This window comes from Falco punctatus, assembly GCF_963210335.1.
Source record: "Falco punctatus genome assembly, chromosome: 18".
Lineage (NCBI taxonomy): Eukaryota > Metazoa > Chordata > Aves > Falconiformes > Falconidae > Falco > Falco punctatus.
This window is the reverse complement of record NC_137598.1, coordinates 621,874-634,883: the sequence shown is the minus strand read 5'-3', so window position 1 is coordinate 634,883 and position 13,010 is coordinate 621,874. Positions and strand designations below refer to the sequence as shown.

At 56.3% G+C, this 13,010-nt stretch overlaps 1 protein-coding gene across 5 annotated transcripts in view; it reads right to left on the bottom strand.

Annotated features, from left to right (window-relative positions):
- Positions 1-12,938, bottom strand: part of PI4KB (phosphatidylinositol 4-kinase beta) — a 28,960-nt gene extending 16,022 nt beyond the window's left edge. Inside the window, exons 1-3 of one of the 5 annotated variants that reach the window (XM_080368055.1) lie at positions 12,699-12,717; positions 12,290-12,402; positions 5,270-6,239 (exon numbers count right to left, since the gene is read on the bottom strand). In XM_080368055.1, coding sequence (XP_080224181.1) covers positions 5,270-6,211 — 942 coding nt within the window. In that variant the 5' untranslated portion in view covers positions 6,212-6,239; positions 12,290-12,402; positions 12,699-12,717. Of the gene's footprint in view, positions 1-5,269; positions 6,240-8,672; positions 12,268-12,289 lie in introns of those variants that run through there. The other 4 variants (XM_080368057.1, XM_080368053.1, XM_080368054.1 and 1 more) reach the window with 4 other exon arrangements.
- Between the last annotated feature and the right edge of the window lie 72 nt (positions 12,939-13,010).

Sequence of the window (13,010 nt, the reverse complement as noted above, 5' to 3'; positions counted from 1 at the left end):
GGATTTCTCAGCACCAGCAGCGCTGCGCCCTGCCACGCTGGCGGGGACACGGGGGTCACGGCTCCGCGGGGAGATAAAGGGCTGAGTATCGGCGAGGGCTGCAAACCCCAGTCTGCCAGGCAGGAAAAGCGGGGCGTGAAAGAGCTCGCAACCAGCCTCGGCTTTCACATCAAGTCATGGGGTTTCATCTTTGAGAGGTGTTTTCCAAAAGCAGCAGCCCGACAAGAAACACAAAGAGGTGCAGCAGCAGCAGCACACCCCAGGCACGCTCATCCCTGAAAACGCCAACTCGGCCAAGCCCCGGCTGGGCTGCGGGGGTGCAGACCCAGGGGGGTCCTCATCCAGCCCTAGAGAGGTGGGGAGATGAGCGTGGGGAGCAGCTGAGGTGCTGCTGCCACTCGGAGCCTGCCAGGACCCAGGCGAGGTGGCTGCACGCTGCAAAGGTGGCACAACCTGTTTGTGCAGCAAATCCCCCGGGGCGGCCGCTGGGGAGGACTCGCTGCACCTTTACAGCAAATCCTGCTGGGTGTACGGAGGAGGTGCCATTAAAACCCAAGCAACCCAAAGTCAGCAAGGCTGGAGTTTTTGTAGAGCTAGGTGAAATGAAGGCGATCAGACAGCAAGATGACTTTCCCTGCTCCAGGTTCGGCCACCCCTCACCCCAGCAGGTCTCTCTAGGGCACCTCGAGACGTCTCTGGTAGCTTGGCCCAGCCACAAACTGTTTTACTGAAGTTACTTAAGCAGCTGCTCTGCCCTGGGTGAGGTTTTGTTTCCAGGTTGCTGCCTGCAACCATGCCAAAACCCCGGGGAGCCGGACACAACATCGAGCTTCCACCTCCACACGGTCCCACCAGCCACCCAGCTCCACTCCACCACATTTCTGCCCAGCACAACCAATGGCACCGGTGGGACCAGCTCGTGCCAAACAACCTTCTCACACGTTTAATGTTTAAACAGGCAAGAAAGAAGCAAAGTATCCCCACGGCACAGCACTGGGACGGCACCCTGTCCCCGTGTCTGCAGCACGGGCACCTCGGCCACACTCTGTCCACCTCCGAGCATCCCAGCGGCGCGCGACTGAAGGCGTCTCAGGCCACCTCCTCCAAGGGGACACTTGTCAGTGCTCCCCTGGGCTCCCAGCACCAGCATCAGGTTCCAGCCAGGTCCTCCACGCCAGGTTTCAGCTTGCACAGGTGGACAATCCCGTGCTGAGCAGCTGCAGCCATTTAATCCACCCTTTGTAAATGGATCTGTGAACGGGACACACCTGGACTTGGCAAGACCCGACCACCACCCTGGAAACCAGGGCTCAGCCCATCCACCTTGAACTGGAGGGATGCAGGACAACATGAGTTTTGAGCTTGTGGCTTTTCCTTTGCATGCCCTTGCATGAGCTGAAAATTAACACATGTAAAATAAGTTTACACCATTAGAACTGTACTGTAGAAACGTGTTACGCAGACGTAATGCGGCGAGGATTTAAAAACCCACAGTGTGAACAGCACTTAAAGCCTCTCCTGCCCATTATTACAGTGGTTATGCAGCACGAAGCAAGAACTGGAACAGAGACCTCAGCGGGGGGAATTATTCTCTAGAAAAAGCACCACAGCTGCGGGCGACCGCGGGGAAAAGGACAGATTCACCCCAAGGTGACTACAACCTTGCTGGGAGCCGGCCTCCCCCCAGCTCTAAAACCACCACAGAGTTTTTTTTCTTAAGTAGCATTAATACCCGCGTTGGGTCTGACTCAGCTTATCCAGGACCAGCAGCAAAGGACAGAGGCACCTGCAGGAAGCAGCCTCGGAACAGGGAGCGCCTGGCACCGCAGCTCGGCAAGGATGGGGACAAGGGGCAATGGTCCAGGGGAGAAATAACACCCCGGAGGTCTACAACAGGTGACCTACGGGAAGTGTAGAAGAGGCCAGGATTGTTCAGCGCAGAGAAGATTGATGGGAGATGGCAAAATAACCCCAAAAATTGTTCGATGCAGGGAAGACCGATGGGAAAATAACCCAGCCAGACGCAGAAGGATGCTGTGGAGAAGGGAACGTGGTGCCACCACCTCCTCAGTGGAGCTAAAAAGCAGCTTCAGGCTCCAGTAACAAAGGGGAGACGAAGCCTGGATGCAAGCTCTGCAGTGGGCTGCAGAGCCTCCAGGGCAGACAGGCCACTTCCACCAGCACCCTCCAGGATGGGTGCGACAGACTGGCCGTCCCTGCACCTCTCCTTTCCCTGCACTTCTCTCCAGCCCTGTCCCCTGTGGCTTGTATTTCAGATCTACGCCCACCAGCCCAACACTGCAGTTTTTCCTCTCTACAGTTTATTTCAGTTTCAGACAGTTTATTCCATTTCTCCTGCTCTCCACCAGCCGCCGGTCACCGACCAGAAACGACCAACTCCTCCGCAGCACCTCTCCTCCATCCTGCGCTGCTCCTGGCTCCGGGGCCGCCCCTGGGCCCAGCTGACTTCACTCCAACCGCAGCAGACACGGAGTTATCCATGTTCCGACACCAGTCCCACGTTTGCAGCAGACAGCTGACAGCGTCACGTTTTACACCCAGCTGGGTTGTACCTGGCTTTGCTCTTTTAAAGACGGGAAGGAACGCCCGACGCGTGGCCGAGTTTGCAGGCTGCGGCCAACGTGAGACCAGGCACTGCGGCAGCGCTCGAGAAGGAGATTCAGGCCTCACAGCCTTTCTTCATCTGAGCGGGCAACTTCTTGCTTTTACAGTTGAGTTTTTCAATGTTTTGCAAAAATAGAAACTGAAGTTTCTCGGGAGGCACAGCGGAGCGGATCCCCGACCCACAGCCTGATGGTATGGACACTGGTGGCAGAGACAAAACCGCGTACGGGGAATAAAGCACCTCCCAGACGAGCACACGTGAGATTTTACTGCTGAAAAGACCTCCAGCGTTGAGAAAATCTGGGGAACTGGTGAAGGGCTCATGCCAGCACAAGACAATTCGGACAGCTGTGGGTTTCTCAGACCGAGTAACTTGCAGATCAAAGTAGCGAATTCCAGAATCTGCTGGAATTTATGCCGGACCTTCCTGGCCCCACCACCAGCACTGGTGAAGCAGCTGCTTTTCGCAGGGGATCGCTGGTTTCAAACAGGAGGCAGGAACATTCAGCACTTAAAACAACATGGCTCCAGAAGCCGGTGGGGGATATTCAGAGACCAGGAAAGTTCTTAAGGCGCCTCGAGTATCCCTATGGCTGCGCAACACTTAAAGAGCTTGCTTGGCCTCGGGATCAAAATACGTTTCAAACATTGCCAAGAGAAACTCTCTGCTGCGTTGCCTTCATCCATCATTTATGTAAAGCTTAAGTTTCCATTATTCAAGCAGCTACAGCCAGCACGAGCAGAGACCTCGGCACGTCCCGCTCCCCACCAGCCAGTTGTTTTCCACTGAGCAGCTGACGGGCAGAGATATGAAAGATTCATTTACCCATCGGCAAACACCGCGACCCCGGCTTGCAGCTGGGTTTGCACCCAAGAGCTGCAGGGAGCAGGACCGGGTGGGTTTCCCTTGAAACCAGCCCAGCTGAGCGCTGCCTCATGCCTCCAAAGCCTCCTTCAAACCCTTGTCCAAAGGAGCCTTTCCCAAGCCCGGCAGACAAGCAGGGGACCACGTGGCCCCTTCCAATGATTTACAACCCCAGCGCGAAGCCGAGAGAAAGGGGGAATCTCAGACATGGCAGGAAAGCCAAGAAATACTCCACTGTTACGAAAACGGTCATGAGATCTCCAATGTCTAGACAGAGCCGCGGGGAAGTTGGCTTTCAAGATCTCATCCACACTAGCACAGGGATGACCCAGAAAGGGAGCTGCGCGGAGTCTGGCTCATCTGCCCGGGTGAACGGCTGCCCAAGCCCCACCGGGACCGAACCTTTGGTGTTGTGGTTTTACAGGCCATTTCTGAGCCTGCCGAGCCATCCCCGCTGCAGAGGCGAGCCACCTCCCCGGGGGAGTATTTCAAGTTCGTGAGTTCTGGAAGAGGCATTGCTTTTCTCCGATTTGGTTAGCACTGCTCATAAAACCTGCGTTTAGCACCAGCTCATCTCCTCTGCCCTCCTCTCCCGCTCGGCATCCCCATCTCAGCCCTGCATTTCTCACCATCTCAAGCTGATGCTCATGCTGAAAAACATCAGCCTTCAAAACAAAGCAGCAAAACAAAAATTCTGCGTTTCCAGCTCTTTTTCCTCTAGCCTTGCAGCCCCACTGCCGAGGATGCTGCTCATCCTTTTGCTCCTCTCTGTGTCAGCAGATGCGTGAAATGAATAAACTGCGTTTTCTTTGCAAGAAATCCTGCCCAAGCAAAACCACACTCTCTGGTGAGTGTGCACAGTCTCGCAGTGTGCACCGACACAGCAGCTCAGCACCAAAGCCAAGGCAGCTTCGTGCCGATAACTTCTTGACACTTAAAAATAAACACCGCAAAGCCCACAGGAGCTGTTTAGGTTTGGAAGACACGTAACACGCATACGTTCGAGTTCACCTATTTAATTGCTGTTTACTTTGGCATTAAACCGCATTAGCGCCTAACCCTGGAAGCGTCCCCTCCGTGCAACCCAGCCCCTCCGGCAGGGAAAGCCTGGCTTTCCACCGTCTTGGAGCTGTGAAAAGAGGACAGAAATCCAAAGCAGAGCTCAGCACAGGGCAGCAGCCACGGACAAACCCCACAGCTGCAGCTCTCGGCCCCACAGCCAGAAGGGTGAGCGCGCCAGAGGCTTGTTTTGGCCAGGGCACTGGCAGGGCAGAGCCGATGGGTTTATCTGCTCTCCTCCTGCCCCCAGCTGCCCAGGGCCCTTTCCGCCTGCAAACAAACCTCGTCGTTGCTAAATCTTGAACAAGTCGGGACAAGGAGGAAATCACATTTCCAACAGCAATCAGATGGCTGCAGATTGCAAAACAGAGGCACCAGCCTGTTGCCCAAACCGTGTAGGAATTCAGCAGCTCAGGAAGCGACTCAGCCCTCCCGACCCAGCTTTCTGCCTTACCTTGACGCCATCTAATGCCCCCCCTTCCACCCACACCAAGAAACGCCTCCTCCAGAGCCCCAGCACCCTCCAGCGTGACCCACTGGTGCGTGTCAGTTTGCTTAGAGACACAGGAATCAAAACTTCAATCATTTGCAGCAACTAGGACAAAAAAAAACCCTCTGCAGGGTAAAGGAGAAGCTATGAGATGAGAACCAACTGCTCGAGCACGGCCCTGGGGGCATCCCTTCCCGGGTGAGCTGAGCCTTGGAGGGCCCCAACATTACCTCTTCTTCGCTCTCGACTTTGGGATTGCTGGCTGTGCGCTTCAGATTGCTGCTCAGGCTGATGGTAACGGTGGCGTCCGACTTGGACCTCTGGTGAGTCCTTTTGGAAGGAGACAGGCCCATATCAGGCGCTGGGCTCAGCGACGGCAGCTCCCTCTTCTTGTAAGCTGGCTTCAACTCGTCCGAGAGGATGAGTTTCCGCAGCTTGGTCCCACGGGAGTGTCGCTGAGTGGAGATGTGCATGTCCGAGGAGTAGGCGCCCAGCAGCAGGGCACACTGCAGGGAGAAGTTGATGCTCTGCCGGCAGCGGTGCACAATGTAGGGCTTGATCGCATCTCCCACATCCTCGTCCATGTGAATGTACATATTCAGCAGCTGCGGCAGGTAGAAGTCCACCTCTTCGTTCCTAAAGCAGAACAACCTATTCCCAATGTAAGCCTGCACACCAGGTTCCTTTGAATTGTACAAGTATGAAATGGCCATGGAGATATCAAAAAGTTTGGATTCAAAGAGCCGGAGGAGCCAGGACTGCTTAGCAGAGTTATTCTTCTGCCGCTTCCGGGCGGTTTTCACCGTGTTGGCCGCCGTCTCGTCCTCCTCCTGGATCTTGGAGGCCGTGCCAGGTAGATCGTCCAAGCACTTGATTTTACAGCCCTCGCCGATGTCTCCATTGGCCAACTCCACCGCGGTCCGTGAGGCACGCTCTGCCTCGCTGCCATCAGCCAGCTTTGTCAAGCTGTCAGAGGAGACACCGTGCATCAGCTTGACCTTCTCCAGGACCTCTTCGCAGGCTTTCTTCGCCACCTCGGGGTCGATGACTGCCAGCTCCCCGACACCTTCCGTGATGACGCTGAGAGACGTCCCGCCATTCCCTTGGGGCGCTGAGCCGGGTGCCTGGTCCGAGCCTGTCCCTCGGGCTGGGTCTGCAACAGAGTCTCCCATAGCAGTGGTGGCTCTGCACACTTCAAAGCTGAAAAGAAAACAAGACACACACAAGAAGAAAAAAAAAAAGTCAGGGACACAATCCATGGAGAAGACCTGCTTCCAGATGGAAGGTGGGAAAACAGGAACCCGGGCTGGGATACACCTCAAGGGAAACAGAGAGCAGAGATGAGGTTTGGTGCAAACCTTCTGGAAAAGCCTTTGTCTAGAGGGAAGGTGCCCCAAGCCAACGCACACAACACCGAGCTGATCACGTTGGGTTTTAAAGGTCTTCTGGGTGCCCCTTCCACTCAGACTTCAAAGGGAGCTGTAAGCATCTATCAGCCATTACACAAAATTTCCCCGTTACCATGACGATAAAAAAAATGAGCAAGCCAAAAAGAGAAGCGGGGGGGAAACAGGTTGTTATATGCTCTCCACCCCAAAGGCATTCTGCAACCCTTGGAACTGGAGGGCCACAGGCTGGGTGGACCCAGCGGCTCTGCTTCTTGCTAGAGGAGATGAAACGTATCCCCCGTGCTCGGCTTTTGCTTATCCAACCTGCCCTGGGGACAGAGGGGACAGTGGTAGGCGGCACTTTGATGGTGCGATCCCCCGCCGGTGCTGGCGATGGGCGAGCAGAGCCGGAGCAAGAACCAAGCCTGTTGCAACTGGGTCCCTGTTTTCGAAGTCCAGGCGCTACTGCCCAGATTACGCATCCTCACCAATGATTGGCACTTAATTATGTTTTAAAAATAAGATAAACGAGGGATTGAACACACTTCCCGGTTTCCCATCTAGATAAAAAGAGCAGTGGTGCATCTCTATGGATAACCAGCAAGAATAAAGGCGGCCAGCGCCAAGTGAAATCGTCCTCTAAAAATAAAATAAGGCACTCTATTCAATCTAACATCATTACCGCGGCTCTGACTGCTTCCCTTTATTGCTCATACGCTACAAGAAGACAGCTCGTGATCAGCAGAAGGGCACAATGCCTTTTACAAATGTTAAGCACTGCAAGCAGATTGCCAATTCCCTCCTGCTTTTCACGTCCAGCACGGTGGAAAAAAATTACTGTCTTTGGAAAAGAAGTTCAGTGAACCATTTTCTGCCTGCCTGTTCCCCCAACGACCCCCAGCCCCTGTTTTGCCCACAGAGGCTGCGCCAGCGGGTTCTTGCAGCGAGATATTTCCCTGTTAATTTAATGACCTTCTTTCATCTGTTTATTTTTACAAGCGATTACAGCTCCCGACGCGGGGAGAAAGGGGTGAGGAAACCCACGGCGTTTCTCTCTAAATATTCCAAGCGAGTAAAAACGAGGTCGGTGTGTCCAGATGTAAGCGCTGCTTCCCAGAGACTGGTTTCCTCCTCTTGTTTTCAAAACACTTAAGCTCTAACTACGAGGTGAAAAAAGCCTGACCAAAGTTCAGCAGCCCGAACCGATATGAATAGCATCTTTCACCCCGTCCACACGGCAGCAACGCACAACGTTTTCCTCTGTGCTTGCCATTCTCTTCAGTACAAATCCTGCGTGCTTCAAATATTTGTGGTCATTAGATCCTAAAGACCCTGTGAACTGAAGGAAGTTGTTTTTCCCTCTAAGTGAGCCCAGTCTTGCTCCATGAAAGCCCAGATGTTCTAATTTTTAAATTAACACTGCGCCAGCAAAAAGGAGATATTTCAGTGTAACTCGGCCAGGCGGGATTTAAAGAGGCAACCGAGCGGAGCCGGGTCCAAGGAAGGGTCACACAGAGCTTTGCTCATGCCAGCACTTCTGGGGTCCTTCAACTATTCACATCGAGACAACTGGGAAGGCAAACTGATGAAAAACAAAAAAATGCAGCAGTGGCATCTGCCAGAGTCCCAGACACGGCTCCGCAGCCACACGCGGAGCGCAGCAGTACCTGCGAACCTGGGCGGCTCGGTCGCCCACAGAGGGCTTTCCGAGCCCCGGCTGTTTATCTGATGCAGGGAAATGTGTTTGACATCCTCCTCGCTGGGCTGCAGAGGAAGAAAAAGTGCGTAGGATCCCGTTAAACCTCCCTCCCTGTAAACATGGGGCACGCAGGTGAAGCCTGGTGCAACGTGACGCTGCACGCTGCAATCCTGGGCATTAAACCTCCTCCACGTCCGTGGGAGAGGCGGGATCCGACCCGACCTACTCACACAAGGTATCCCGATGACTCCGAGCTGCCTGTGCCGTCACCGTGAGCAGAGCCGCTCCCGCCGCGAGCCCAAACTCCCCGATCCTTTGGCCACCTTCCCCCGGCCGGCCACGGCTTGCCACCGCCGAGTGGGTTAAACTTGGATTAAGGAGCTGCGCAAGACAAATCCACCCACGGGCCTGCGGGGTTACCTCTGCACCACCGGCACGGCTTTGAAATCCGTGCATTTGCTTTTTAGAAAGTCAGTGCATTGCTTTTTTAATTTTATTATTATTGTTTTGCTCTTCAGCCCCGCCCCCGTCCCCCCCAACACTTACACAGCCGCCTTCTTCGGTGACATCCCAGCAACGGGGCTGTTTGGAGCCCGCCAAGGACACGTCTTCACTCCTAGCGCTCCCTAAAATCCCAGCGAGGGGGCTCACTCCCCGCCTCCTGCACCTCTCTGCATTTTTCCATGATTCACATCATTTGTTAAACATATCACAACGTACGATTTGCCTCTCGAGGCTCAGCAGAACTCCCCGATTCCAAATCGCTGGTCTCAACAGGGATAAAAAACCCCATCAGCTGCACACAATGAAGCAATCCAGTCTGGAAAACAGGCTGAGCTGAATTCATGTGGTTCATCCTCCACCCACAGCCATAACGGGCCAAGTTTCTCTCTGGTGGAACGGCCCTGAAGCCGGTGATTAAATAAAGGGAAGCCCCTATCAGCGCAGAAACTACCGATGAAGCAGCCACGTGTCGGTGCAGCAACTCCAGAGCCGTGGCTCCTTCGGGAAGGGACAAAAGCAGAGGGAGATCTACGGGAACAGAGCTGTGGCTTTACAGGAAAAAAAATAAAAGTCTTGCTCCTGCCTGACTTGAATAAGAAATATTAGCCCTGGCAAACAACCAGGAGGACAGGATGAAGCCTCACCAAGACATCTGGTCTCTATTACGCTGCATTACTTTTTGTTTTGCTCAGCGCTGACGGCCTTCAACATCTTGCTGTGCCTTCAGGAAGGCCACAGGAGTTGGGATGGGGGCAGAAAACATCACAGAGCACTGGAGGCCAGACAAGGATGGACTGTCAGTGCCCCTCACCAGGCTGAGGGGAGAGCCCCTGCTCCTCGGAGCGCCCCTCCGCACCCACGGCAAACAGAACGACTCAATGCCACAGATTAAGTGATAGCTTAGAGGTTGGGGAAACTGAGGCACAAAGGGACTGTGACTGGCTCGGCTCGCACGCGGGAGATGGGCTCTGTGTGCGAGCACCACTAAGTGAGCACAAAGAATTCATCCTGGGGGACACATCACCCTCTTTCAAACCTCAAATCCCCTTCCAGGAGGGACTCGGCACTGACATGGATGAGCTCCCACCCATTTTTCACACTTGGCTGAAGCAGATTCAACCTCTGCACAGCACAAGGGTCTCACTCCACTTCAAAATAAAAATAAAAATATTCCAGGCACCCCTTGAGGACAAACTCTGCCCATAAACCTCCTCTGCTGCACCAGGGCATGGCTGGGGGACTTCTCTGCCATGGAACAGCACTGTTTCCATCTTGAAGGGCACATGCCACGGAGCAAGGAGCAGAGGGAAAGCAAAAAAGGTGATTTTTCATGGAAAAGGGCAACAAGAGGCCGTGAGCCAAAGGCTGAGGGATCGCTGGCACCCCGGACAGACAGGACAGGCTCCTCCATCCAATGCAACCGCCCCATGTCAGGCCTCGGGATGGAGCAGCCTCTGAGAGCCCTTACTCGGGAAATGGATCAAGTAAGTGCAGCTCCTCTCAGCAGCTTTGGTGCCTCCAACCAGCACGTCAAAGCCCCGACACACCGGCCCGGCAGCTTTCTTAACAAAACAGCAGCTATGAGCAACACTGCCGGAAGAAACAGCACCAGCTACAGCAGCCACCACGGGCGGCCTGAGCGCGCTCACGCCTTAGCTCCACACAGCTCCTAAACGCCATCCCGGTTTCCAGCCCAGCAGCGAGGCTCACCGGCTCGGCTCCTGCGGCAGGACGGAAGGCTGGATGCCCCGCAAGCGGCTGGGAGCGCTCCGCTCCAGTTCGGCGTGGCTGAGATGCTCCTGCCGGAAGGATTCCGCATCCCGCCCTGCTTTCACCAGGCTCATCGACATGCCAAACTGTATTTGGCCAAGCCTGTGTGTCCGAAACATCAATAACCCTGGGGCGCCGGCAGACAGAACAACTCACCCCTAGATCTGGAATAAAATAAAAGCCATGCTGCAAGAAATGCAGCAAGAGAACGACAAACTACGCAACGTGTTAAAGAACGGCTCCAACGCTCCTTGGCCTCCTGGCTCCATCAGGGAGACGCCCCTAACTCCCTGCTCCAAATGTCCATCCACAGCAAAGTATTTATAATATGTCTTTGTGGCATCATTCCTAGGAAGCTGTTCTGCCTCCCCTGCTGCAACATCCCCGCACCGCAGAGGGGACGGAGACGCAGGAAAGAGGGAAAGCCGCAGCCTGACAGCCCCAGAACCACACTGCCAGCCCTTTTCTCATTCCTTGCTCCTCCAGAAGGAGCTAAATCCAGTCATATAAATTAACTTCCCCATTTGAAAAAAATATAATTGTGGGAGCACTAAAATCTGAGAACGCTGAGAAGTGCCCCAGCGCTCTGAAAAATGGTTCTTTTGCTGCAACAGGTGCTCGCGATTCGTGAGGAAGCCCTTCACAAGCCCACTCCACACATAACCACAGCTGCAGCTCATCCCCACGTTACTCACACAAACACATCCAACCTTTTGTCCTCATCCCTCACACCTCTCCGCCCCTGAGGAGCGTTAATTAGAATCCCTGAGCAAACGAGGACAAACCCTTCCATCCCAGCAACTTGTTTCGGAGCACACCAAACCCTTAAGTGAGCCGTGCTGGCACAGCCACCATGGGAACTTTCCTCCTCCCAGTGATCACAAGCTACTTTGCGCCTCAACCTTCCCACACTCGTTTACATATGTAAATTCACTATTTCAAGTTGCTGCTGTTATCCACAGTCATGTCTGAGTCTTTCTCTAAAGCGTGACTTGAAATAAGCTGTCTAGATGCAACAGAAAATGGAAGGAGAGGCAGGAGGCACATTCCCCAGCTCTGACTCTTCTGTCACCGCTCCAAGCATGGACCCTGAACTGCGGGATGACAAATGGCGTGTGACTGAAGGGGCACACGCGACCATGGCACGGACTGAAATCCCAGTTAGGTGAAGCCAGAGACAGCTCCCCCCACCTAGCAGAGCTGGGGCTGACTCTGCAGGAGCAGATCCCTCGGCACTTGCAGCCGTCGAGGGCGACCTCCAACACAGCCACCGCTTTGCAGAGAGTGATGAAGTCCCCAGGGGGGAGTTCCAAACCTCAGAGGGGCTGAAAAGCCCCTGCTCTTCCAACCAGCACCGAGCAGGATGGCACAACCGCTGGGCGAAAGAGCTGGAAACCAGCCTTTGCCCCCCAACCCGCACCCTGTTACTTCCCCGACGCTGCTCCCCAAAGCTTCACCGCGGGTTAAAGTCGGGGGTAGCAGAGGGAGCGGTTAAACGTTGTTGTTATTTATCACGCACAAAGTTACGGCCAACGGGAAGCAGAAGTTCCAGGGGGCAGAAAGCATGGAGGGATCGCCGTCCCGTGGAGCTGGAGGGGCTGGTGGGCTCAGCTGCCCCCGACCGAGCTCCCCGGGCACCACCTCCGGCCCCGGGGCAGGTATTTTAGGCACAAGCGGCACCAGATGGCTCGGGGGGGTGTGGGGTGGGCAAATCCCGGCCGGACACGACAGGCTAACGGGACGGGGAGAACCAGCCGGGAGCCCCCAAGGGGTCTCGGAGCCAGGGAGCCGGAGGGGCCGGAGCCCTCCCCGCCGGCGCGGCGGGACCCGGGGCAGGCGGCGGGCAGGTTACCCCGGGGGACGGGGCCGAGGACAAGGACGGGCGGTACCTGGTGCAACGCCATCCCGCACGGCCGCCTCTCCGGTCTGGGATGCCGACGGACGGGGCAGCGCAGGCGGCTCATCCTGGGCAGCGGCTCCGCGGGGCTGCGGGGACGATCGGCTGCGGCGGCGGGAGGGGGGAAGGGGGGAGGGGGGAAAAAAAAAAAAAAAAAAGGAAAAGATGATTTTCCTGCGCGACCAGGCGCTGCCGGCCCGCAAACCGCCGGCGCTGCGAGCCCGGCGGAGGCCCCGGCCGGCCCTGCTCCGCCCCCGCGCAGCCCCAGGGGCCCGGCCCGCCGGGAGCCGGTAACGGGCCTCCCCGAGCGGCCTCAGAACCGGCCCGAGGGCGCCGGGGGGGGTGGGAGCCCGCGGGGAGCTCCCGGTGCGGGGGGCTCCCGGTGCCGGCGCGGCGCTCACCTGCGGGGCCGGGGCGGGCGGGCCCGGGGCGGAGCGGCGGGGCGGGGCGGAGCGGGCCCAGGCCCGGGCTGCCCGCGGCGCCGCCTGACGGGGCTGAGGGACCGGCTGAGGAAGCGCGCTGCGCTCCGGCGCCCCCTGCCGGCCCGGCGGCACCCGCGGCTCGGGGGCGGGGCCTGCGCGGCCGAGGGTGTTGACGGAAACCGGCTCTGCTGGGCGCCCCCGAGGAGAGTAAGGCACGGCTGTCCCATCCCCCTCTTTGCTACCCCCCCTCCCCATGCCCCCCCCCCCTCACTGGAGCACACAACATCCCGC